General features: G+C 63.2%; 1 protein-coding gene and 1 non-coding gene across 3 annotated transcripts in view; both read left to right on the top strand.

Moving 5' to 3' along the window:
* The window catches only part of LOC117643320 (box A-binding factor-like), a 42,104-nt gene that overhangs the window by 6,726 nt on the left and 10,470 nt on the right, over positions 1–24,908 (top strand). For both annotated transcript variants that reach the window (XM_034382161.1, XM_034382162.1), the window contains exons 3-5: positions 10,105–11,215; positions 21,673–21,755; positions 22,046–22,378. In XM_034382161.1, the coding sequence (XP_034238052.1) occupies positions 10,105–11,215; positions 21,673–21,755; positions 22,046–22,378 (1,527 nt within the window). The remainder of the gene's footprint in view (positions 1–10,104; positions 11,216–21,672; positions 21,756–22,045; positions 22,379–24,908) is intronic.
* Trnar-acg lies at positions 19,397–19,469 on the top strand. The gene has a single exon. It is a non-coding gene; the product is annotated as a tRNA-Arg (tRNA).

Raw genomic sequence — 24,908 nt, 5'->3', positions numbered from 1 at the left:
ACGCACGGCGCAGGTGGCTATAAACTCTCCGATTCCTGACCAGCACAACGACGTGCATGCCCAGCGCGAAGGCCGTGCAGGCCGGGCCGTGCACCCCAGGGTCGCGTAGTGGGCAAGGACGTCCTCGGGGGAGCCGGCCGCCGTCGGTCCCTTTGCTCTGTACGGCCTGGACGACGATCTGCTCGACGGACTTCTGGTTGGCCAGAGCGACGGCCTTCTGGATGGCCTGAGCGACGGCCTGCTCGACGGACTTCTGGTTGGCCAGAGCGACTGCCTTCTCGACGGCCTAGACGACGGCCTTCTCGACGGCCTTCTCGACGGCCTGGACGACGGCCTGGACGACGGCCTTCTCGATGGCGCGTCCATGCGCGACGACGCGGAGTCCCTGGGGGGCCTTGCCATTCTTCGCCGTTCCCACGACGCGCTGGCCACAGCCGCTACCTGCCTTTGCCGCACGCCCTGGCAGTGCCGTGCCCTGGCAGTGGGGCCCCTCGGCCCGTCCACGTCGTGGGGGTGGGGGTGGGGGGCTTGTAACAATGCAGTCGTTATGCCCTGCGTTACAGGCGTGACAGGCTTCGAGCCACCGGCATTGCCAGTGCCGGACAAACACACGCACACACACACACCCACAGGTACGAATCGCACACAGGATGCAGCGGGAACTTCGGCACGGAGTATCCGAGCGTGTTGTGCAATGCATCTGAAACCGATCCACGACGCAGTGCTGGTGGCGCGTGGCGCCTGCACTTTATTTATATTTTCGCGATTTGTGGAAAGTTTGAAGCGCGTGCCCTTACAGAAATGGATTTGTGGAAGGTGGTCGATAAGTGGTACTGCGGACCACTTTTTCGCCCCTTTTCATACCCCTTTTGACCAAAATCACCCACTGCGACCCTCTTCGTTCATTTTAACCCCTTCGTGACCCCGTTTTCTCCTCTCAAAGAGACGAGGGGCCCTTTTCAGTACCCCCTTTTTGCTGCTCAAGCTCAGGGGGTCCTCCAACGGACGTGGACCCCTTTTCTTCACGCGAAGGGGGTCCAAAAAGGGGTGCCTTTGACGCGATGCAGAACGGCGCAGGTGATGACTCTCCATGCACGCCACCAAGTTGCTATTCAGAGGAGTGACGGTCACGACGTCGCGGCTTTCCAAGTCCTGCAAAGTCCTGGTTTCTATGAGAGGATGGCGTTCTATAATTAGAATCTGGTTCTAGCCTCAGGTCTATCGTAAATTTTCATATTCGCGCGAATTATTGTTTTTGTAACTGGAGAAAGAAACCGCGGACCTGGACCTGGGGAAAGGAAGGGGGGGGGGAGCGATGTCGCAATACTCTTCTTTTTTCGTTTTCGGATACGCGCCCGGCAAGGAAAACAAGCCTGGCGTTCTAAGTCCAGACTTGTAGAAGCATATGGGCGGCGCGCGGACCCTCTGACAGGAGAAGCGCTATGGCTCAGGTGTAAAGTGGAGGTCTCATAACAGAAAGGTCCGAGGATCGAATCCCGACTACAGCGTCGCTTCGCCTACGCGGAGCATGCCCCGCACACACTTTTGGCACTTTCTTTGGAACCCACCTCAGACCCCCTTTTGGACCCCTTTCTCGCGGTTAAAAGGGTGTGTGCGGCTAGACACCTTTTAGTGCTGCATCTAGGAGGTACCGTGAGGACCCCTTTTTTGACACACTTTATCACCCACTTTTAGCACCCAACAACGACGTGATCCATTTCTGTAAGGGTGGCCATTCAGCGCTATGGTGGCTGACGAGGCGAGACGTCGCACTGTCTCCCCTCCCCTCCCTCTCGCTCTCTTCTCTCTTGTTGTTTGCGCGATGCCGCGGCACAGAGTCAGCCGAAAAGAAAAAACAGACGCGTCCACCATGACTGCCATGACGACGACGAGGGCGGCGTGGCGCGGGATCGTGCCTCTGCCCGCCCTGCCGCCTGGCCGCCCAGCCTGGCTGCCCAGCCTGGCCTAAGGCCTGCCCTGGCCTGCCCCGGGTCGCGGCGGGGTCAGTCGCCGCTCACCCTCTCGCCTCGTCGCGAGAGCCACATTGGAATCGGGATTGGGCAATATAAATGGCAGAGGGCACTAACGCGCTTGTGTGACGCAATGCGCAAACAACCCCCTGGCTCGAGTGCGGACTGCGGTTTTGAGTGCGAGAGAGACAGAGCGACGAAATCCGGAACCAGCCGTCTGCTGGACGCGCCCGCGCTTTCCCTACCCTCCGCCCAAGGGACAGGATGACGATGTCGTCTTATCGAGTCGAGATTCGATATCGAGTTCGATATGCACGCCGCGATCGCGCCGCCAGTCGAGGCGTCCAGAGCGTCGGGACGAAATCAGCGCGATGCGAGTCAGGCCGCCCCGCCGAGCCACGCTGTACGATAAAAGGGAAAGTAAAAGTGCGATTGTCTAAAAGCGTCAAGCGCCACCTATCTCTCTCTTTCTCACACTCCCTCCCCTGATAACACGGTTCGGCCACTATCGTCGCAGTGGTGCAGGCGCGGCGCTTTGCGATAGTCCACCGTAATCCGAACGGTAATTCGCGCACCGTCGCTCTGTCTCTCTCGCACTCATGGGGCGTCGCGCCCGTCCCGCCGGGGTGCGAAAGAGACAGAGCGACGGAACGCTGCACAGTGGGCCAGAAGACTGGTGGAGGCGGACAAAACGCCAGACGCGTTTTGAGCTCCAGCGTCGCTAAACAGGACTCGAACCGAACGTGTGACCCCATCAATGGATTCCTCGTTCGGAGAGCGATCCATTGGTGGGGTCACACGTTCGGTTCGAGTCCCATTTAGCGACTCTGGAGCTCAAAACGCGTCTAGAGTTTTGTCCGCCTCCACCGGTCTTCTGGCCCACTGTGCGCTGTTCGGAGGCGCCGCGCTTTGCCAGAGCTTTCTTTTGCTGTGCAGCCCGGCCGGCCGTTCGGTGCGCGGCGTGCGCGGTGCGGGTGGCGGCACACTGGCGGCACGGCACTAGAGGCCGGAAGCTTGCCGCGGGTACCGCACCGCGGCAGTGCGGCCAGTGTGCCTGCGGTGCCTGCGCGGGGCTGGGCACGGCGTTGGCGTTCGACTCGGCAGCGTTGCCACAACGCCTCCAGGGTCTCTAGTGACGCCCGCGGTCCGCGCTGTACTACACTCCACCAGTCTCGGTACAGTAGGCCTAGAAATACTACATCCATGAGGCCTGCCCAGCGGCGTGGTGGCAGCCCGGCAGCCCGCAGCACGCGGGCCTCTGCGCCTCAAAGCGGCCGAAATGCATTTCCAGTAACGCTCAGAAGACTGATTCCGCGATTCGTTCTCGCCGCTTTGTCTCTCTCGCACTCATGGAGCGGGAGCGCTATCTAAGGGAGCGAGAACGGATCTCGGAATCGGCCTGAGGACCTCCGTAGGCCGTGTCCGCCGAGTCCGCGGGGTTGCGGTTCAAACGGCGCGCCGTGAGGCCGTCGCGCGCCGCGGCATGGCGGGGAGGTCCGCGAGGTGGACGCCGCGAAGCCGCGAAGACGCGGAGCCGCGATCAGAGGAACAGACGCCATATTGCCACATCGAGTGTTATTCTGGGGCGATAAGCCCGCGGCCTGGCGGCTTGGTGGTCGGCACAGGGCACGCCAGGAAGGCCACAAGGAACGCACGTGACAGGCTGAGCAGCTCGCCGAGCGGCGCGAGCGGTCCACCAAGGTCACGCTCAAGGCGCCCTCCCTTCACCCCTCGGGTCAGAGGAAAGTCCCCGCCGGGCTGTATCCGTGCGGCCGGCCGCGGACCCAGCCGGACTCCACCCGCCGTCCGCCGTCAGGGGGCTCGGTCCGCGTCGGTCGGCGGCTTGGGTTGTCGTCGGGGGCCTTGGCATGGCAGTCGCTTGGCAGGCCCTGGGCTGGCCGTGCGGGCACTGCGAACGAGTCTTGTTTGCCAGGACTGGGGTTGGCGGCACGTGGGGCGGCGCACGTCCGACGGCTTGGTCGTGGTGTGGCGGGGCGGGGCGCGGCGGGGCGGGGCGCCCGTCGCGGCCCAGACGCCGAGCAGCCAGCAGCCCCTCGTTGGACTTTGCCCCGAATGTTCCGTTGTGGTTGTGGCCGCTCAGCAGCGGCGGCGAGGGAAGCGGGTGTCTCGCGGGGCAGGGCGGCAGGGCGGCAGGGCGGCAGGGTGATGGCGGCGGACCAGTGGTACCAGGAGATGCACCGCCTGGGAGGCGGCCGACGAGGCGAAGGGCAAAGGAACGCCCCGCAAACGAGCAGCATGCGCTGGGCGCGCGGTGCGGGTGCCCGAGGTGGCCAAGTCCATCACCTGTAGCGACTGCAGCGCGCACAGTGGGCCAGAAGACCGGTGGAGGCGGCCAGAATTCTAGACGCGTTTTGAGCTCCAGAGTCGCGAAATGGGACTCGAACCGAACGTGTGAACCCACCAATGGATTGCTGTCTGAACGAGGAATCCATTGGTGGGGTCACACGTTCGGTTCGAGTCCCATTTAGCGACTCTGGAGCTCCAAAACGCGTCTAGAGTTTTGGCCGCCTCCACCGGTCTTCTGGCCCACTATGGCGCGCCGACGCCGAGCCCCCGCGCCGCGCCCACGTGCGCCGTGCGCCGCGGTGCGACGTCCGCCGAGCCATCTGTGAATGAACGCGGTTATCTTGGAGTGCGTAGCGACCGCGACGCGCAGCGCGCACGAGTAGGGCCAGTGGCAATGCCGGCCAGTGCGGCGGCTCTGTTTACGAACTGGCTCACTCCGAACAGTGCTTTCGTCGCTCTGTCTCTCTCGGATGCATGAGCGTTCCACGAGGGTGCGAGAGAGACAGCGACGAAGCGCCGTTTGGAATGAGACAGCTATGTTGTGGCCGCGTTCCGCGTTGGCTGCCGCGCGACGCCCGCAGGCCGCAGGCGGCCCCAGGCCACTGGATCCGCCGGCCGGAAGCCGTGAGGACGTCGCGCAGCCCGAACGTCTACCCGCGTCGCCAAGGCGGGCAAGACGGTCTGTCTCTCTCGCACTCATGGGGCGTCCCTTTAGAGATGCGACAGAGGACAGAGCGACGGAAGAGCACCTTCGGAATCAGCCTTCTGCAAAGATGCTCAGGCCGGCTTGGCGAGCTTGCCTGAAGTTTGAAACGAACATCGCTTCCCCGTCGGTAGTGCGGGTACAGGGTGCCCCGGAACAACTGCGTTTTGTGCAATGGGTACTGCCTTACCGCCTTCGGCGACAGTCCGCCCGCCCTCGCCCGCCGTGGAAACTTTGACCGAAAATAGCGTTGGCGGCCGTTTTTAAAATGCTGTCGCCTCGCCGGCTCCACTCCACTGTTCCACTCGTCGCTGCTCGCCGCGGACAGCAGACCCGGCGGCGAGCGCGCCGGAGACCGCGGAGCCAAAGCGGTAATGGTTGCAGCGGGCCGCATTGCTCTGTCTCTCTCGCACCCGTACGGGACGCCCCACGAGTGCGAGAGAGACGGAGCTCTGCAATGCGCCCGGCAGAACCACCGCGTTTATCTAGCGCTCAGCTGTTCGGCCACCCTGCCGGCCTGCCGACGGCCTGCCCCGTGTCGCCCTACGCGCTGTGAATGAAGTTTATCTGCTGCAGCGCCATTCCGAAGACTCGCTTCATCGGTCTGTCTCTATCGCACTCCTGCGGATCGCCCTTATGGGTGCGACAGAGACAGAGTGACGAAATGACTCCTCTGCTGCACCGCCAGAAGACCGGTCGAGGCGGCCAAAACTCAAGACTTCTTTTGAGCTCCGGAGTCGCTAAGTGGGTCTCGAATCCAACGTGTGACCTCACCAATAGATTGCTCTCCGAATGAGGAATCCATTGGTGGGGTCACACGTTCGGTTCGAGTCCTGTTCAGCGACTGGAGCTCAAAACGCGTCCAGAATTTTTACCGCCTCCGCCGGTTTTCTGGCCCACTGTGCGAGCATCAAGTGGTTCAAGTCAAGGAACTCCCCGTGCTCGACTCGTTAACAATAAAATTAACTTATGCAAACGAAAAACTCACAGGGCTGCGCAGAGTTACACTCATTCTAATCGTCCGGGCTGAGCAGAAAACTGACTGGGACACTGTCACAGAGATCCGACGATACGCTACGCCGCCCGCGCGCTGGCGGCTCGAGAACCCGTCCCGAAGATCACTTTCGCTTTTTGCCTACATTGTGAGCTACTTGTCCTAACAGATAATGACTATCTCCCCGTATGTGTAAAGGCTGCCGTGCTCGTGGTGCTCGTGGTGCGCCCCCTACTTATCGTCATTATGGCAATAGGCGCCCTGCCTCCGCGCCTTGGCCGATATCGCCTATCTTCCTTCTGTCAACCAATAGAAAATTTAGATAGGGAAATTATCTAGAATTGAGCAGGTCAGTCCTTTGTTCGCAAACACATGGCGATAGGTGGGTGCTCGCCTCGTCGCTGCGGCGTTGCTGCCGCGAGTGGCGACTGGAGGGTCCACTGTATGGACGGAGCCTGCTACGTGTGTGGCTGCTGCTCCCCTATATCTGTCTCTGCGAATGATGGCACGAGAATTGAGCGCCCGGAGGGAAGGCAACCCAACGCACGGGAACCCGCGCCTTGGATTACGCCAAGGAGACCCATTCCGAGGGTACGAGACGAGACACCCCGTGAGTGCGAGAGAGACGCACAGCGACGGAAGCGCCTTCCGGGGCGCAAAACAGCTGACTGGTGTGCGTTGGGTTGCCTGCCCTCCAGGAGACGCCCTCCCTGTTCTTGACGACCCCGTCGTACGAGACGCCTCAGTCACACTCATGCGCACGCGGGTGCGAGAGAGACACAGAGCGACGGAACACTGCACTTGGGGTACTCCCGCAAACCTGATTGAGATTCGTTTTCGTCGCTCTTTCTCTCTCTCTCTCGCACTCACGGGGCGTCCCGTGTAGGTGCGAGAGAGACAGAGCGACGAAAACGACTCCCGGAATCAGTCTGCTGGCCGTTAGTCCGCGGGCCGTCCGGCAGGCGGCGCCCTCCTGCGGCCAACGGCGGAAGCTCTTGGCGCGCGTTTCGCGTTTTGACCTCGCGCTGCCCGCGCTGCCCGCGAACGCCTTCCGCGCCCGCCGCTAGATCTCAGCTCCGCCTCGCCCCGCCGGCCGTCGTCTCGGGTCCCGGCGACCTCGCTCCAATTTTCGCGAGTTTGCCTTCATTATTCAGTTGGCGTTTATGAATATTTTCAGTACTTTTGCGCCAAAATTTTCGGCGCAGACTATATCTTATGTCTCCCTTCATTTTTTCACAAAATCACTTTTTGTACTTGATGTGTGGTACTGCAGTACTCCAGATGCCCTTCGACGCCGGCGGTGGCGGGTTCTCATTACTCTGCACAAGTGACATTATACACACAGCAGACATGTCCTGTGTCCGCTGCTGCCGGCACACACACGCACTCTGTCTCTCTCTCTCTCGTAGTCTGGTTCGTTTCGATGTGTACAGGTTACGCCCCTTGCCAGGCTCTCTGTTCGGAGAGCCGCAGGAGCCCCTCTGTTACTGCACGCTACCAGGTGGCCCCAATACTAGCCCAGTAGATCGAAATTGATTGCGTAGCTTTTGATCTGTCACGGGATTTTTGGTCTGCGCTTATCACAAGCTCGATAGCTTGAGACAGTAACATTATTGCTCTGTTTTCATTTTATTTATTTTTTCCTCGAAAAATGTAGGATGATTCCCATGGGGTGGCTTTGGGCGCATGGTGGCCGATGCCTCCCCCTCCCCCTCCCTCCTCGCGGCCCCCGCGGCCCCGCGGCCCCCCGTCCCCGTGGCCGGGGGCTACAGCCGGCTGGCTGGGCTGGCTGGCGTAGATGGGGCCACCCTAACGACCGCAGCTGCAGGCTGAGGCCGAACAGTGCCTCTTCGACTTCGCTCTGTCTCTCTCGCACCCTCGTGGAACGGCCAATGCGAGCGAGAGAGACAGAGACGGAGCGACGAAAGCAACGTTCAGACTCGGCCTGCTGAGTGGGACACGGGGGCCAGACGGGGTGGGGCCGTCGACCTGTCGCTCCGCACTGCCACCCCCCCCCCCCCCCCCGCCGCCCCCGCGCCAAATCCAACACCCATGTGGGCCTTGGCGACTCACAAAACGCCCCCGGTTCCCACCAGTCAAGTCCCGCAGTCGCCCCTCGCGCCAGGGGTCATTGTGGTTCTAAGTAGAAAGAGAAACATTTTTGAATAAATTTGCATTACCGCCGTACATAAACTGAGCAGCCCAGTTCAAGTTCCAGTTCCAGTTCAGGCCAGCACCCACGGACTCGCGGGCGTGCGGAATCCACGACGGCGACCGCGCACTGGTCGCCGCCGATCGCGGCATCGCGGCCGCGGCGGCGTCTGGTCGACGACCTGGCCGGGCGGAGCCGCCACCGCCAGCGCGCCAGCCGCTCTATCGCTGGCTGGAGCAAAAGTAGTGCCTCGCCGAGATAGAAAAGCCGCGTCGCCACGCCGTGCCGTGCCGCGCCGTGCCGTGCCGTGCCGTGCCGTGCCGTGCCGGAAATGAGCCATGGCCAAAGTGACGTGGTGCGGCGCGGGCGGTTCGCGGTTCAAACCCGTGCGGTGGATGGCATACCACTCTCGTCTTGGTCTGAACTGTTCCGGAAGTCTGTGTGTGTGTGTGTGGGGGGGGGGGGGGAGGTCGCCAGTGCCGTCGCGTCGCCCCTTTCCTTGCTGCTTGCGTTCGCGGTCGCGGTCCAAGCAGCTCGACTCCTTATCGAAGCTAACGGTGCCCGGCTGCCTCGACACATGCACCGCCCACTCCAGCCGCACTGGCTTCTGGAGCTTCTGGACGTTTTTGACACTTCTTTGAAGGCTTGTTTTGACGCTGGGCCTGGCCGCCCGCCTGTTCGTTTGCTGCAGACCGGAGGGCGGAGGGGTGCAGCAGGCTGATTCCGAGAGTCGTCGCTCTGTCTCTCTCGCACTCATGAGGCGTCCCATGTAGGTGCGAGAGAGAGAGAGAGCGACGTAAACGACTCTCGGAATCAGTCTGCAGGTCCGGACCAGACGACGACTGTGACTGTTGTCGGGTGGTGGCCGGGTTTGGGGCGTGCCGGGCAGTGCGGCAGTCCGGGCGGGGCCGGTCGGCCCTCGGCGGCTGACATGCTGACAGGACGAAAACAGATTGTTTTCTCTGGGCACGCAGGACAAACTTTGGCTTCCCAAAGAAACAATAACGCTGCTTGTTTTAACGGGACCGAGTGACACGGGGTAATGAGTGGGGCCGCTCGGTTTGGGGAAGGCGCGGGGGCGTTGCAGCGCGTTGCTGGGGGCGGCGGGGCGTGTGCTGCTGCCGGAACAAAAAGTCGACGTTTAAATGACTCTGGGAAACGTGCCCCCACAGTCTCGGTGTACTTGACGCACTTCTCCGTAATACGTAGTCCGCCCACGCCACGCCCTCGCGCCGCCGCAGGGTTCGACTACCGCCTCTGGCGAGTTTTCCCTCATTCTCCTCCTCCTCCTCCTCCCTGACCTCGATGAGTGACCTCTCCCGCGGATGCCACTGGGGGGTTGTTAACGAGTTCCATGACATCCCATAAAGATAGCGCTGTCTCTAGGTGGTCGGGGCACCCCGTGGCCGTGGTGGGGCAGGTGAGCCTACTGCTGTGTGCTCCCCGAGGGAAGCGGGGAAAAGGGGGAGGGGGCTTCTGGTAGGTGATACCGACGACGAACTCTGGAGAAAACAGAAATATCCCGATAAACGACACTTGTTCGATCGTAGCAGCGTGCAGAACTACACTTGTGCGAAATGTCCTCGCGTCTAGAGGAAATAAATTTGCTAAGACCCTCGCCCGTTATCGCAAACGCACACGCAACGCGCGTCATGCATGCGTCACTCCGCCACTAGGAACAAGGTCAGGAGGAGCGTTTCGGTTCGTCGCTCTTCTCTCTGTCGTCGTCATGGGACGTCCCGCAGGGGCGCGAGACAGAGCGATCAAACTATCCTTCGTAATCGCTCCGTTGCCTCAGTGACCTCGCGAACCTCGCCAACCTCGCCCGCGGGTCTATTCAGTGGGTGACGGGCCTAGGCGCGGTGGCGGTCAAGTAACCCGCAATCCTGCAAGGACCTGTTTGGCACTGTTTTTCGAATGGGGCTTCCCGGCCCCTGGCCAAGCCGCTGTCTCACCGCCGTTCCTCTCCATGTTGCAGAGGAGGAATCCGAGTCCAGCTTCCACGTGGCGCCGCCAGAGGGCGACAGCGGCGAGCTCCTCGCCCCGCCCCCCGAGTCCCCATTGGCGGAGGACGGCTCCCCGGCGCCTCCCCCTCCCCGACACAGCCAGCAGAGCGAGCCGCGCGAGCCGCGCCTGCGGTACGGGGACGACGCCGCGGCCGCCATGGGGACCGAGGCCGGGGCCGGGGGAGTGGCGGGGGCTGCGGCGGGGGCCCCGGGGGACGGGGGGCCCGGTCCCGGCGAGCCAGCCCCCGACCCGCACGCAGTGCAGGACGAAGAGTCTCCCGCCACGGATCTCCGGGCGCACGGCATCACGGACCTCGACGACCAGGAGCTGGACTACGGCGCGCGCGACCTCCGAGTACTCCACGCCGAACCACACCAGCAGGACGGTGAGGAGGCTGACGTCCACGGCGCGCGGTACGTGCTGCTCTCCAGCGACGGCGTGCTCGTCAACACCTTCCACTCCGAGCTGTACCCGCACCATGACATGTCTCCGTCGCCGCACCTGAGAGAGCTGCAGCGCCTTCGACCCGGCAGCGCGGACGCCGGCCACCACCACCATCACCACCACGCCGACAGCGAGCAGCACTTCGACGGCGGCGACCTGGCGGCCACCGGCATGAGGCAGTCGCTACCCCCGCTGTTCCCCCACCTGAACGCGGCCAAGCTGCACGACGACTACATCGGGTACTCGCCGCTCATGGACGTGCACGGCCACAGCGGGCCCCTGGAGGACGTCATCAGCGTGCTCAAGACGGAGAAGCACTGCGAGGCCCAGGTGCAGCAGGCCAGCGTGGTGGTGGAGAACACGGCGCGCTACCTGCACAACGGCCAGCACGCCGAGCACGTGGAGTACCTGCCGACGCTGCCCGGCCACGCCGAGCTGCAAGGCAGCAGGGAGGGCTCGCCGTCGACGGGCCAGGACGCCGAGGACGCCCAGTACGACCAGCTGACGCCGCTGCAGCCCGGGCAGCCCGCCGGCAGCGCGTCCCCCGACGACGCCCTCTACGGCCAGGGCCACGCCCTGCTGCCGTCGTGGTCCGGGCTCACCCAGCAGCAGGTCGCCAACCACCACAGCCTGCCCAGGTGAGTCCGCCGCACACCTCGTTGCACTCGTTGCGCTGTTGTGCCAACACGGCAGTCTCGTGCGCCGCACCCTCGGGGTGGCGGTGGCCCGGTGCCGTTGCCAGCCCCACACTGTGACTGTGCGCCAGGTACGCCAGGTACGCCCCCCCGCCGAGGCGTTATCGCGGGGCGTCGATTCGATGCACTCGCGATGTCCTGCACCACGCCGGCTTTGTTTTTGTCCTGTCTCTCTCACTCGCGACGTGAATGGCCAGGGCAGGATAGCGCCCCTCCCCTCTTACCTTATTCTGCTGACGTCACGACCGCGATAGAGGTGTTGATAGGGCCTAGACAAGGCGGGGCGGGGCGGGGCGGGGTGGGGCGGGCACCACGTGGGGCTGCGATAAGGGGCGGTGGGGTGGGGCGGGGCGGGGCGGGGTGGGCCGATAGCGCGCCGCGTGCTGCTGGGGGTTCATTGGACAGGCGAGGCTGGCACGGCGGTGCACCTTCAGCAGCATGCCGCCAGTCTAGGCCAAGGCTAGGCGTGCCGAGGTGTGCCAAGGCGTCGACCACTCCGCGATGCGACTTCGCAAGGACTTCGCCAGGACTTAGCAAGGACTTGACGAGGACTTGAGAAGGATTTCGCAAGGCCTGCGCAAGGACTGCCTGCTAGCCGCGAGCCCCGCGGGCCAAGTCTGGAATGCGGTGCCTGTCGCGGGCCGCCTTTTGAGCGCTTCAGTTCCTCTAAAATAGGACTCGAATAGTAGTAGTGCCGCGTCTCTTCAAACAGGCTATTCGCCATGCCGTTCCGCCAATCGACGCCTGGCGTCTACGTACACCTTGGCCTGGCCATGCTGCCGACCCCCACGGCCTCCAACAAACCGCAGCGCGCCGCAGGGCCTTGCCGCCTGGGCAGTGGCGTGCGCAGAAATTTTGAAAGGGGGTGGGGGTGGGGGTCAGGCCATGCTTTTTGCCTGCTTACAGGGGGAATGTGACGCAATTTGCCTACCTTCCAGGCGGCTGTCTAGTGGCCAATAAGGGGCACGCCATTGTGGCCTGGACACTTCTCGGGTCAGTGGTTTCACTTGGAGGTTGTGCCCACGGTGAGCAAATTTCGCATCCACCTGGTTCACATCCAGTGCTTCTCTTTTAAAATTCCGGTGTACGTATAACGCAGTACTATTCTCGGGCCGGCGAGGGGAGGCTGCTGGCGTGTTTGCGTGCAAATCGGATTACCGGGCGCCACGACGGCCGCATTGCCGCGGTGTTGGGGTTCGGGGCTTTGAGGGTCCGGCCGGCCGGGGTCAGCTGGAAAACCGCCCATTGTTTGCCGTTAGTTTTTCGCGTTGTTTTGTGACACCGTGTTTTCGCCAGAGGCGTCCTCTTCGTCCTGCCGGCCTTCCGGCTCCCGCCCCGCCCCGCCTCGCCCCGCCCCGCCCTTTGTGCCGACCTGGCAGGCGCTGGAGCAAGCAGGCGGGTCTTCGCGGAACGCCACGCCCGGAGTGCCGTCCCGCGCGTCGCTCGCCCAGAGGCTGCCAGAGGCGCTCCGAGGCGGCGAGGGGCGGATCAAGGGGGCGCGGGGAGAGGGGGCGTGTGGAAGCTGCTTCCATAAACAAGACCTTAGGTCGCGCGACGGGACGCATAGCACTGTAGGCTGGCACGCTCACTTCGTGCTTCGTGGACTCGAGTTCAGAAAGGGCCTTCAAGTAAGGCCTTCCCCGTCTCTGCCTCTTCCGTTTCAGAATCATGTTTACATCAGGGGTCTCTTCAGAGATCCAACCATTGGCACGGCAGGAGAGAGATGGCGCTATGTGCGTTGCGTGCGAGAGAGAGAGAGAGAGAGAGAGAGAGAGAGAGAGAGAGAGAGAGAGAGAGAGAGAGAGAGAGAAGCGCCCGACCCCCGTGGCCCGCGCAACGTCTGCTTGAGACTCCCGGTCGATCAACGACACCTCGGGGACACACAGCGTCCAGAGAGAGGCACTGTCTCCGTCGCACTCGTAGGGCGTTGCGCAGGTTTGCGAGAGAGACGGAGACACTTCGGAGTCGCTCGGCGGCAGGGAGGCTCGTCCGTCGAGGCGCGCGTCGCCGCGTCCCGCGTCACTCAGTCAGTCCGGCCGGCCCACTCCTGCAATGCAAGGTCTCTGTTTTTGTCTTCCGAGAAGCGCGCTCAGCACTCACCCACACTCACGCACGCGCGCTCATACGCACACAGGCACACACGCACACAGACACTTGCTTGACGCAGGGCCGCGAGGTGCTCTTTGGTGTCGTGTGTCTTGTGTCTGTGGCGGCTTCAGGAAGGCACCAGTCACGGACGCGCGCGGCGGGCTGTCGCGTCCTCGTCGTTCCGTCTCTCTCGCACCCCTGCGACCCCTGCGCGACGCCCCATGAGTGCGCGAGAGACAGCGCGGCGAGGACGCTGTTTGGAAGTTCGGAACTGCGATTCACGACTCCCCCCTCCCCTCCCCCGGTGTCCTGAAAACGCAACAAGGCAATTTCGGCCTCGCGGGACGGCTCGAGTGCACGGCTGCCGCTATGTACACACCGCCCGCACCCGCACGCACACACAGGCACACACACACACACACACACACACACACACACACAGAGGCACACTCACACTCACTGTCACTCGATGCCACAGGAGGGCGCTGCGCTGTTTTATTATTTGCCCGGTCACCCTACTGGCCTGCTCGGCCTGCACGGTCTGCTCCGATGTCCCAAGCCGACATACATCGAGGCGCGGTCTACCCGACCCTTCCCGGCAGGTCCTACCCTGCCAAGTTACCGTTGTGTTCCTTTTGTTTCCGTTTGATATCATTTTCGCGGCCCGGGGTCGGCCATCGTCTCGCACTCGTTGGGTGTGCCGTCGTGGGGACAACGCGCGGCTGCACTGTTCGGAAGCCTGCAGACTGATTTCGAGAGTCGTTTTTGTCGCTCGCTCTGTCTCGCTTGTACTCATGGGGCGTCTCGTATAGGTGCGAGAGAGACAGAGCGACGAAAACGACTCTCGGAATCAGTCTACTGTAGGCATGCATAGGGTGGTTGTCCAGGCGCGCGGGATGGGCGCTCCGCGCAGCCGTTGCACGCGACTAGGGCGGCCACGCGGCGCTGATGCGGCGGGAACGGAATGGAACCCCGACCTGCCCCATGGCGGCCTAGCCGGCCCAGCCGGCCTAGCCGGCCTAGCCCATCATCGGCGTGATGATTCGTCGATGAGCCGCAAGTGGAGCGCGCCTGGCCTGGCCGAGCCGCTTCTGCCGACGCGCGCGAAACGCTGCCCGCCTGCGTCACGCATCGCCTCGTCACGCAAACGCACGTCGGCTCGGCTTCGCTCTTCTCGCGCGCCCCTAACCGACCCTAACGACTGCGGCTAGGCTCCGGTCGCGGAAGCGGAGCCGCCGACCTGGCCAACCTGGTCAACCTGGCCAACCTGGCCCACCTGGTCAACGGCTCCGTTTGGCGGAGGATGCGTTGAACCTGGTCAACCTGGCCAACCTGGTAAACATGGCCAATCCGGTCAACCTGGTCATCAGGGCACCCTGCTGAGGATGCGTTGAACCTGGCCAACGACCCCTGTTTGGCGGAGGTTGTGTTGAACCTGGTCAACATGGCCAACCTGGTCAACATGGCCAACCCGGTTGGTCATCAGGGCACCCTGCTGAGGATGCGTTGAACCTGCTCAACGGCCCCTGTTTGGCGGAGGATGCGTTGAACCTGGGCAACCTGGGCAACCTGGTCAACATGGTCAACCTGGTCAACGTGGCCAACCTGGTCAACTGGTCAACCTGGTCAACCTGGTCATCAGGGCACCCTGCGGACGATGCGTTGAACCTGGTCAACCTGGCCAACATGGTCAACTTGGCCAACCCGGTCAACGGCCCTCCTGCTCGGCGGCGGATGCTCTGTTTGTTGTGTGGCGCGCGTCTTGTACTGTAACTCTGTAACTAGAAGCGCCGTCGCGCTTTTCGTTCCCAACGATACGCGCGTGCTCTTCGTGAAGTGCTGAGACTGCAGCAGAGCTGAGCACCAGTCCACTGTTCTTACGTGCAGCTTCTCCATCAAGTCTGCCAACAGTGTGACTGCGAGGCTCTAGTTTTAGCGACCTCCGCGATGATGATGCCCGACGCGGTCATCATCGGCGGCCGACCCAGCAGCCCTCGCGGGGTCAGTGCCTCCGGTTCGTGTCGGTTGGGTTGCCTACCGCCGCGGCTCGCGGTGCACGCGGTGTTCGCGGGGAGAGTGACCTGGCTGACGTCACGAGCTCCGGTTCATGACCCGACGCCTGCACTGCCAAGTGCACTGCCTTGCCGCAGTTCACTGCAGGGCCGTGTTTGCGCTTCGGTCACGCACCAGGGTCGCCGCAAGGCTGGGCCATTTGGCTCAGCTGGGGCCGTCCCTTAATGACGTCACTCCATCTAACCTAACCTTTTATAGAGTGTGGCCGCCCCCTCTCTCCTTCGCGCCGATGCAGCTAGAAGTTGATGCAGAGTATAGCGACCAAATCCGCGGGGGTTGCAGTTTTTACGGCAAGCTGATTCAGAGAGTCGTTTCCGTCCGTTGTCTCTCTCGCTCTCACGGGGCGCCCCTCACTGTTCGAGAGAAACAGAGCGACGAAAACGACTTTCGGAATCGTGCTGCTGCTTTCGACTGTGACGCACTAGTTCATGTCCTTTGGGGGACGCGCGGCGCTTTGACGTCCGGCGGCTGGACGCGCGCCCAGCGGTGCACGGCGGCGTGCTGGTCTCGCGGGCATGGGTGTTGACGCGGACGTGCGCGCCGACGTGCCTCCCTCGGTGGCGGCGCGTGGCCCAGCCAGGCCCAGCCAGGCCCAGCCATGGCGCGGTGCTCGCTCGGCTGGGCGTCGCAAGGCCGCGCGGCTCGGCCAGCAGCTCGATTCCGAACAGTGCCCTCGTCGCCCTGTCTCTCTCGCGCTCGTTGAGGCGTCCCGTGTGGGTGCGAGAGAGACGGAGCGACGAAGCACTGCTCGGAATCGAGCGGCCGGCGTCGCCCGGCTTGCACCTCGCGGCTCGCGGGCCGCGTCGCCGTCGCCGAGGCGTTCACCCCACGGTGGCCGCGCGGCCGGCGTGGGCCAGGCTGCTGGCTCGGGTGGGTGCACTGGCTGGGCAGCGCACGGCGCCGCGGGGCGCGCCGGAGCGTCGAACCGAGCCAAACTCTTGTGGCCATTTCTTCCGGGGAGAACGGCCGGGTAATGCATGCCGATGTCGAGGGGCTCCCCGGGGATGCCGCCGTGCCGCCGTGCCGGGGTGCGAAGTCCAGCCGGCTGCAGTGTAGACGGCGCGCAGACTGAGACTTGTCCGGTTCCCAGTGAATCACCCAATCACCTGGCGCGCTTTGAGTTTCCATTCATCGGCGGCCACCGCTTTCCTTCCGCAGGCTGGTTCCAACAGTGCCTGTCTCTCTCGCACTCCCGGGGCGCTCCGTAGGGGTGCGAGGCAGACGGAGCGACGAAGCGAAGCTCCGATCACGGAATCGGGCCCCTCCCTGCTGATCGGATTTGGGTCTGCTTGGCCGCCGGCTTTCCGCGAACGGCGTCGGCTCTGCAGTCAGCCCGGCCCCCTCGCCTCTTCGATTTCGCGTCCGCGAGGCGTTGTGCCTGCCGAGGTTCCGATCCGAGTCCCGAGTACCAGTGCCCGCGGCGGCCGAAGCGGCGAAGCGCGCAGACGAGACCCACTCGCGACCAAGTGGCCCCGAGCGGGGCGGGGCGGGGCGGGGCGGGGCGGGGCGGAGCGGAGGGGCGCTGCCACCGCGAGGCGGCCGTCTGGGCATCCGCGGGCACCTAACAATGTGGTGTCGCCGCCCTCCCGGACGGTCCCGGACTCCCGGATCGTCGGCGGGACCGTGTCGGCCACGTGCCTCGCCACCTGAGCCGAGAGAAATGAGTGACTATAGCGATGACGCGTCGCGCCGCGGTTCGCCAGCTTCGCCAGCCAGGCGGTGACCGGGCGTGTTTTTAAAACAAGCTGGGGGCTGGGCTGGGACGTGAGCGTGGACTAGGCGGGCGGCGCGGGGCGCGGCGGGGCGCGGCGCGGCGGGGTGTCGCCTCACGCCCTGGGCGTTAACCACGTGAATGGTTATGCGCGAGGCGGCCAGTCGTAGCCGACGGTTGGCGCACGGTGGTCGCGGAACGGAGTCACGCTGCCAGCTTCGCTGCTTCGCTTCGCTCGCGCCGTCCGCGTCCATCACTGCGCCCCGCCGAGCTACGCCCCGCCACGCCCCGCCACGCCCCGCCGAAAACGAGCCGGCTCCTCACGTCGCACGTCCCCTACCGTGTGGTGCCCGGTGGTGCCGCCCCAGCGGGCCCCGCGCCTTGCCTGGCCTTGCTTGCCGCACTTCGCGAGGTCCCCTGGCGCAGACCGGACGAGTGGCAAACGCTCTCGCCGAAGCTGTCCCCGCCACGCCACTGCCACGCCCCTTGGCGCGCACCCCGCCGAGCCGCTTGCACCGACGTGACGCCCGTCTCCAGGTGAGTTGCTGCCTGCCCAGGCTGCCCAGGCTGCCAGGCTGCCCAGTGCCCCCTGGCCCTGGCCATTTCCTTCCGAGGCCCGCAGAGTGACGCTGTCTCTCTCTGTGTCGCTTCCCTACGGGACGCGCCGGTGAGTGCGACAGAGACTCAGTGACGAAATCACGGTTTGGGTTCGGGGAATCAGCCCCGGCCGGCGGATGGAGACCCCATAACCCCCACGGTTATTGACAGAATTCTCTTCAAAATTTGGGGGCCTTAATTGGCGGAATCCCCGTTTTCGGGTCATTTCGTCGTGGTCGTGGGGCCTTTTTTAGGGGGGGCCCCCCCTTGCTTGTGAGTCCCACTGGATCCGCAATGTGTCTGTCAGCGGGTGTCTGTCGCGCTTCGAGCCAGACCGCCAGACGTCACAGGTGGACTCCGCTCTGCCGGTGGCACTCCGCGGCGTGGTCCCAAGTCGTGCATCGTGCACTCCTCGTGGGGGCCGCGCGTAAGCGGTCCGTCGCGCTGTCTCTCTCGCACCTCCACAGAAAGCCCCGTGAGTGCGAGAGAGACAGAGCGTCGAAACCGCGTATTCGGGATGAGCCTGCAGGACGGTTTATTTCCGCGCCGTGGCGTGCCGGCGCACGCGTCCTGCACGTGCGTGCTCAAAGTGTCCCGGTGTCCGCGCGAGCCGTTGCAAGCGTGTCGCCGCGCTCCCACCGGAGGTGCACTGTAACTAGCCGTCGCGCTGCGGGCTGATGCCGAACGGCGCCTTCGTCGCTCCGTCTCTCTCGCACTCACGGGGCGTACCGTGAGGGGTGCGAGAGAGACAGAGCGGCGGGGTCTGCTGCGCACTGGACCTCGGCGACGAACACGCCGCGCCGCCGTAGGAACACCAGGGACGCGGGGTCACGGCGGGACGCCCTGCGGGACGCCGGCCACGCGTCGTGCACGTGCCTGGGCTGCGCCCCGCGCCTCCCGCATGTCAACGGGTAGCGGGGCGCAGCGGGGCGTTGCGTTCACACCCTCGAGCAGGCCGAGGAGGCCGTCGAGTGGGTGAGGGTGCACCTCGCGGCGCGCGTCGCTGCGCTGTCAGCGCATCGGCATGTGTTTACTACGGGGCCGCCGCGGGCCGCCGCGTCGTCGCTGCCTCAACGCAGCTATGCGGCACTAGACTCGTGACTCACATCGCATCGTGCAGCATCTGCGGCCTGGCTGCAGCCCTGGAGTCACCGCCACGACGCCTCGCGCTGCAGTCTCATTCCGAGGGTCGTCTTCGTCGCTCTGTCTCTCTCGCACTTATGAAGCGTGCCGCATGGGTGCGAGCGAGACAGAGCAACGAAAACGACTCTCGGAATCAGACTGCAGGCGCCGACGGCGGCCGACGGCCATGGCAGCGGCGCCCCGCCGAGGAGAGCGAGGAGCCACGGCGGCAGGAACATGGCGCACCTGTCCTGTCGGGGCCAGGCGGGCCAGGCGGGCATCCCTGGGGCCGTATTGGTGCTCCTCCGACGGGCAGGAGGCGGGGCCGCCGCCGCGGCCGGGGCCCACGGGCCCACCTTCGAACGGCCGCCGCGCCGCGGTCTCGGCACCGCCTCGCGCTCGCTGTCCGTCTCTCTCGCACTCCTGCGTCGAGCGCGGCCGCCCCCCCGCCGCCGGTGGGCGAACAGCGGCAACACCGCGCGCGCAGCTGAGCGACTGCTAGTGGCGGCCGCGCGGGTCTGGGGCACTCAAGCGGTCCTGTGGCGCAACGGATAACGCGTCTGACTACGGATCAGAAGATTCCAGGTTCGAATCCTGGCAGGATCGGGTCTCTTTTTTTGTATTCTCGGCTGCGCTCGTTCGATGCTTCGGCGCTTGACGCGTCTGTTTCTATTTTGGACTGATAGCCGATGAGCAGCAGAGTGATTTCGTCGGCCTGTCTCTCTCGCTCCCTTACGGAACGCCCCGTGGGTGCGAGAGAGGGGCCTCCCCCTCGGAATCAGTCTGCTGTATCGGTCGTAACTCTCGACGGGAATCATTAAAAATGAATCAACTTATCACTAGACCGACTGGACCAACGCCGTGGAGCTCTCTAGACGTCCGCCCCGCCGAGCCATGCAGCTATTTCGGTTATTCTTCGGCGGAATGTCCCGGCGATCTAAACTTGAATCGTCGCAGGATTTGGTTGATCCCGCGGATACACACGAAGCCCGCCTATTTTGCGGCGCTGATCTGAAGATGAAAATTGATCTTTGGACTTACTCTGAAATTCCGGCTGTATCTCCACGTTGGTCGTGGTGTACTGCAACAATGTATGATAACTGCTGACCTTCCCTCGCGATACGTGTTACGCCTCGGCATTTTGAGCAACCTGCCGCAAATGGAAAAGTGTACGCTGTATCACGTATCGGTCCAAAAGTCCAACGGTCCAACGGTCGAGAGGTCCGATTTGAGTCTCGGTACAGCTGTATTGATCACGCCGATTTCGATTTCGCCTCTACCTCGTCGATCCCTTTTCAAAACGTGCGAGGAATGGCGCCAAAATGTCTCGTATGGTTGCGAGAGAGACAGACTGACGGCAGCGTCGTTCTATACGGCAATCCGCATCGCAACCAACGCGGTAGAAATAGTAACCGGATTGGGTATGAGAAATCAGGTGTGCGGAAATCCTCAAATTGCGTGCAAAATGTGCAAATGCCCTCCGCACTCACAATTTCTCATGAAGGATCGAGATATATTTCTTCATGGGTTCCGGCAGGTTCCGGTCCGGATTGCGTCACCTTATAAACGGCAGACCCGCGCCCCTCCAATTTTTCAACATTTTCCCTGACCGTGGCCGTGCCGTGCGTGCCCTCGTGACACTGTGGGCACTGGTGGAGGCGGCCAAAATTCTAGGCGCGTTTTGAGCTCCAGAGGCGCTAAAAGGGACTCGAACCGAACGTGTGACCCCCACCTATGGATTGCTCTCTGAACCTGGAAAGCATTGGTGGGGTCAAACGTTCGGTTCGAGTCCTATGTAGCGACTCTAGAGCTAAAAATGCTTCTGGAGTTTCGGCGGCCTCATCTGGCCCACTGTGCGCGCTCGCTGGGCCCCCACACCCGCGACACGTCGCACAGTGGGCCAGAAGACCGGTTGCGGCGGGCGGACAAAACTCTAGACGCGCTGAGCTCTAGAGCCGCTGGGACCGGAACCGAGCGTGTGACCCCGCCAATGGATTGCTCTCCGAACGAGGAATCCATTGGTGGGGTCACACGTTCGGTTCGAGTCCCATTTAGCGACTCTGGAGCTCAAAACGCGTCTAGAGTTTTGGCCGCCTCCACCGGTCTTCTGGCCCACTGTGCGTCGGTGGGATTTGTGTGGAGTCCAAGCCGCCCTGGCGAGGCGAGGCGAGGCGGGCACAGGCCGTGGCCAACCGGCAAACCAGGACATGGCGACGGGCATGTTCCGCTGATAAGCAGGACACGCCAGGAAGGCGCACTCTTTCTCCTTGTTTCGCCCCCGAAAAATAAGTACGAGTTCATTATTGCGCGCACTTGTTGACATTGGCGACCTCGTCGCGCCATGATTCGCCCCGTGAGTGCGAGAGAGACAGCGACGAAGGCTCTGTTCGGGATCAGCCTGTTGTCACACCGGGTACACCCGAAACTGTGGCGTTCTTTACGCAGAAAATGTCGGGGATAGATAAAGGTCACTCCGCAGTTATTGATACTTACACTAGCAAAACCAGCAAAACAGCAGGCAATTGCATACTCGAAAACAAAGCAAAAACCGTTTGGAGAAAGTAGTGCACTTGTACAAAAACGGGCGTGGTCGCGACATCCTGCCAGGGGAATGCTACTACAGTGTGAGGCCGAGCTGATAGTTCCGGTCAGGCAGGTTGCCTATCAGGCGGGCGCGTCCGGGACTTGGCTTGCCGCGCTGTCCGAGTCCGGACGACCTCTTTTCGGGACACGACAACGTGTTGTTTGGCCGTGGTTTGGCGGAGGCACCGTTGGCTGTCATACTAACTCCGCGTTTTGTCTGTTGCAGCCCCAACGCGTACTCCCGGACAATGCAGTACTTCCACCCGGACCCAGCGCACAGCTCGGCGTCGCAGATGTGGAACACGACAGGTGAGTGGTGCGCAAGTGGGTCAGAAGACCGGTGAAGGCGGTCAAAACCCCGGACGCGTTTTGAGCTCCAGAGTAGCTAAGCGGGACTGTAATTGAACGTGTGACCCCACCAATGGATTCCTTGTTCGGAGAGCAATCCATTGATGGGGTCACACGTTCGGTTCGAGCCCAGTTTAGCGACTCTGGATCTCTAGACGCGTTTCGACTTTTGGCCGCCTGCGGCGGGCCCACTGTGCTGCCCGCTCCGCACTTCTGAACGCGGCTGTACTAATTGCATGGTTTTGCTGCAGACTCGGACTACAGCTCGCTGACGACGGCCAAGCCGGCACACATCACGCTGCCCGCCTTCAGCAACCAGCGCTTCGTGACGTCGCCGCTCGTGACGTCGCCGATGGCGTCCCGCAGCAGCCCGTCGCCGTACAGCCCGCCCAGCTCGGCGCCCTCCACCGCCTCCTACCTGGGCACCACGACGGCGGCCGGGGCCTCGGCGGTGGCCTCGCCCGACGGCACCGCGCTGTGGCCGGCCTACGCCACGGACGGCGGCATGTACTCGGGGGGCTCCACCAGTCCGCGGCACCGCATCGCCCCGCTGGCCAACACGGCGTCCGCGTCCCTGACAGCGAGTGAGTACCTAGTGGAGTACGAAGTGGACGCCGCCTTGTGTACTAACAACTTTGGAAGTCGAGAGCCGAACAACAGATTCGATGGTGCTATGAGCCGAACGGAACCAGGACTTTTTACCGTAGGAACGGCTGAGGGTGGGGAGGTCGGGGTGTAGGTTCCCGACTAGGGCAAGCGTGAAGCTGTGCGTCGGTCCCGCCTGGAGTCTGCTGCGCCTCTTTGCACCTGTCTCTCTCGCGCCCCTACGGGACTCCTCACGAGTGCGACGGTGACAGCGAAAAGGAAACGACTGTTCGGAACTAACGACGTACAGCTGGCTGATTCCCAGAGCCGATCTTGTCTCTCTGTCTCTCTCGCACTCAAGGAGCGTCTTGTACCGGTGTGAGAGAGACAGAGCGACGAAACGACCTCCTGGAATCAAAGTGCGGGAGGACGTGGGCGTGGTGGTGCACCATGGTGGTGGCCGGGCCTCGCCGTGCGCTCTCCGCGGTCGCGCCGAATCACGCCAGGCCTTGCCGCCTTACCGCCTGGCCCCGGCTTTGACTGCGGCGGCGAGGCGGCGACCTGGCCCGCGATGATTGATATCTCGTTTCTGGAAAGTTCGTCTGCCTCGTGACAAACTCACAAAACCGCGGGCCGCCGTGCGTATGGCGTCTACCCTCAACCGGCCCGCCGCCGCCCGGCCAGCCCGTCCGTCGATAAGGCCGTAATTAAAAACGCGCCGTCTCTCTCGCACCCCTTCGGTGCCCTCGGAACGCCCCGTGAGTGCGAGAGAGACAGAGCGACGAAGGCACTGTTCGGAATGAGCCTCCTGACGCGACGGCGGACACGGAATGTGGGTTCATGCCGCCCCACCCCACCCCGCCCCGCCCCGCCCCGCGTCGCGGCGCCACCGGTGCACGTGCCCGCGGGGAATGTCAACACGGCCCGGGGTGGGAAAACGAAAACAAGACGGGCGGCGGGTATTCGAACCCGAGCCCCCGCGCTGGAGCCACGCTCGAGCCGCCAGTCACCGGGCGCTGCGGCGCTCCGCGATGAGTGAAGGACCGCGTGCAGGACGCGCAGGTTGCCATGGGTGCTCCCACCGCGCCCCACGGGGGGCATGTTTGAATGAGTAGGTCGAGGCGGCGGCGGTAACGAGCTTGGAATTGCTTTCATTAGTGGTGACACACACAAACACACACACGCGCCGGACTTGGTTTCACGTCGCGGCCGGCGTGGCGAGGCGTTCATCACCGTGAACTACTCCAGACTTCCCCGTCGTGGGAAAAGGAACGCCACCCCCACGCTAGACGGGGCCGTTTGCGGGGAGTCCTTGAACCTGCCTCGAGCTGCTTGGACCTAGAAGCACACCCTGCGCGACCGCAGACGTCGAGGTGCTTGTACTTGCTGGCGTGACCAAAGCACAAAAGGGCGTGCTATTTCGGAGCCTTGCAGGATAGGCAAAAGCCCACGATCAGACAGAAGACGCCCGTCTTTCTGTTTTTCCAACTTTGCCGTACGAATGTGGCAAATTTCCTCCGCCGCGACGCAGCGGTTCTGCGGGTCGGTCCCGTGGGAGAGAACGGGCATCCCGGTGGAAGTGTTAAACGCGGCACCTGCTGCCGATTACCCCGCGCGCCCCCAACGCCCCCCTCACCCTGGACACCACTCATGTTAATGGCGCGTTTGACAGATTTATTGGTGACTGCGTGAAATCCGAGCGCCCCCACCGCACGGCCCGACTCGGGGCGGGGGAGGGGTGGGGGAGGTTCTAGTCAGCCGGCCGCCGCCGCCGCACCGCACAGTGGGCCGTGGAAGCGGCCAAAACTCTAGACTCGTTTTGATCTCCAGAGTAGCTAAGTGGGGCTCGAACCGAACGTGTGACTCCACCAATGGATTGCTCTCCGAACGAGGAATCTATTGGTGGGGTCACACGTTCGGTTCGAGTCCCATTTAGCGACGCTGGAGCTCAAAACGCGTCTAAAACCGGTCTTCTGGCCCACTGTGCACCGCCTCGGTTAGTCACATTTGGGCATTATTTGTACTCGATTTACGACAGTTGGCAACTCTTTCCCCAGGTGGTCGCGTTCCTTCACATGCCAAGCAAGGATTGCCCGCTCCTGTCACGACGTCCCAAAAAACGGGCAAGAAAAAGCGCGTTGTTTCTTTTGGGGGAGGGCGCGTCATTTTTTTTCGCACCTCGGGGGACATATAGGAATAACATAACTTGTTTACGAGCGTCGGGTCAGGCCGTGCCCCGCGTGCCTTGCGCGCCGCGCGCACAGGTGGTGCCCTCTGCAGAGTCGTTCTCCGCTCTGTCTCTCTCGCACCTATACGGCACGCCCCATGAGTGCGAGAGAGACAGAGCGACGAAAACGACTCTCGGAATGAGCCCTCTGGTGGTGCTGCCGGGGGCCGTCTGTGCAGTCTGCGCCCCGCGGCAGTCCCGGCAGTGGGCGTGGACTTGGTGAGACAAAGTCTGTCTCCAAATGACCCCATCTCGTCACACGACCAACGTCCCTCACGGCACTTCAGACCGCGGTAAACTGT

The sequence above is a fragment of the Thrips palmi genome, unplaced genomic scaffold, assembly GCF_012932325.1.
Source record: "Thrips palmi isolate BJ-2018 unplaced genomic scaffold, TpBJ-2018v1 HiC_scaffold_17, whole genome shotgun sequence".
Lineage (NCBI taxonomy): Eukaryota > Metazoa > Arthropoda > Insecta > Thysanoptera > Thripidae > Thrips > Thrips palmi.
Note: the sequence above shows the minus strand (reverse complement) of the source record. Positions and strands in the feature narration are given on the sequence as shown.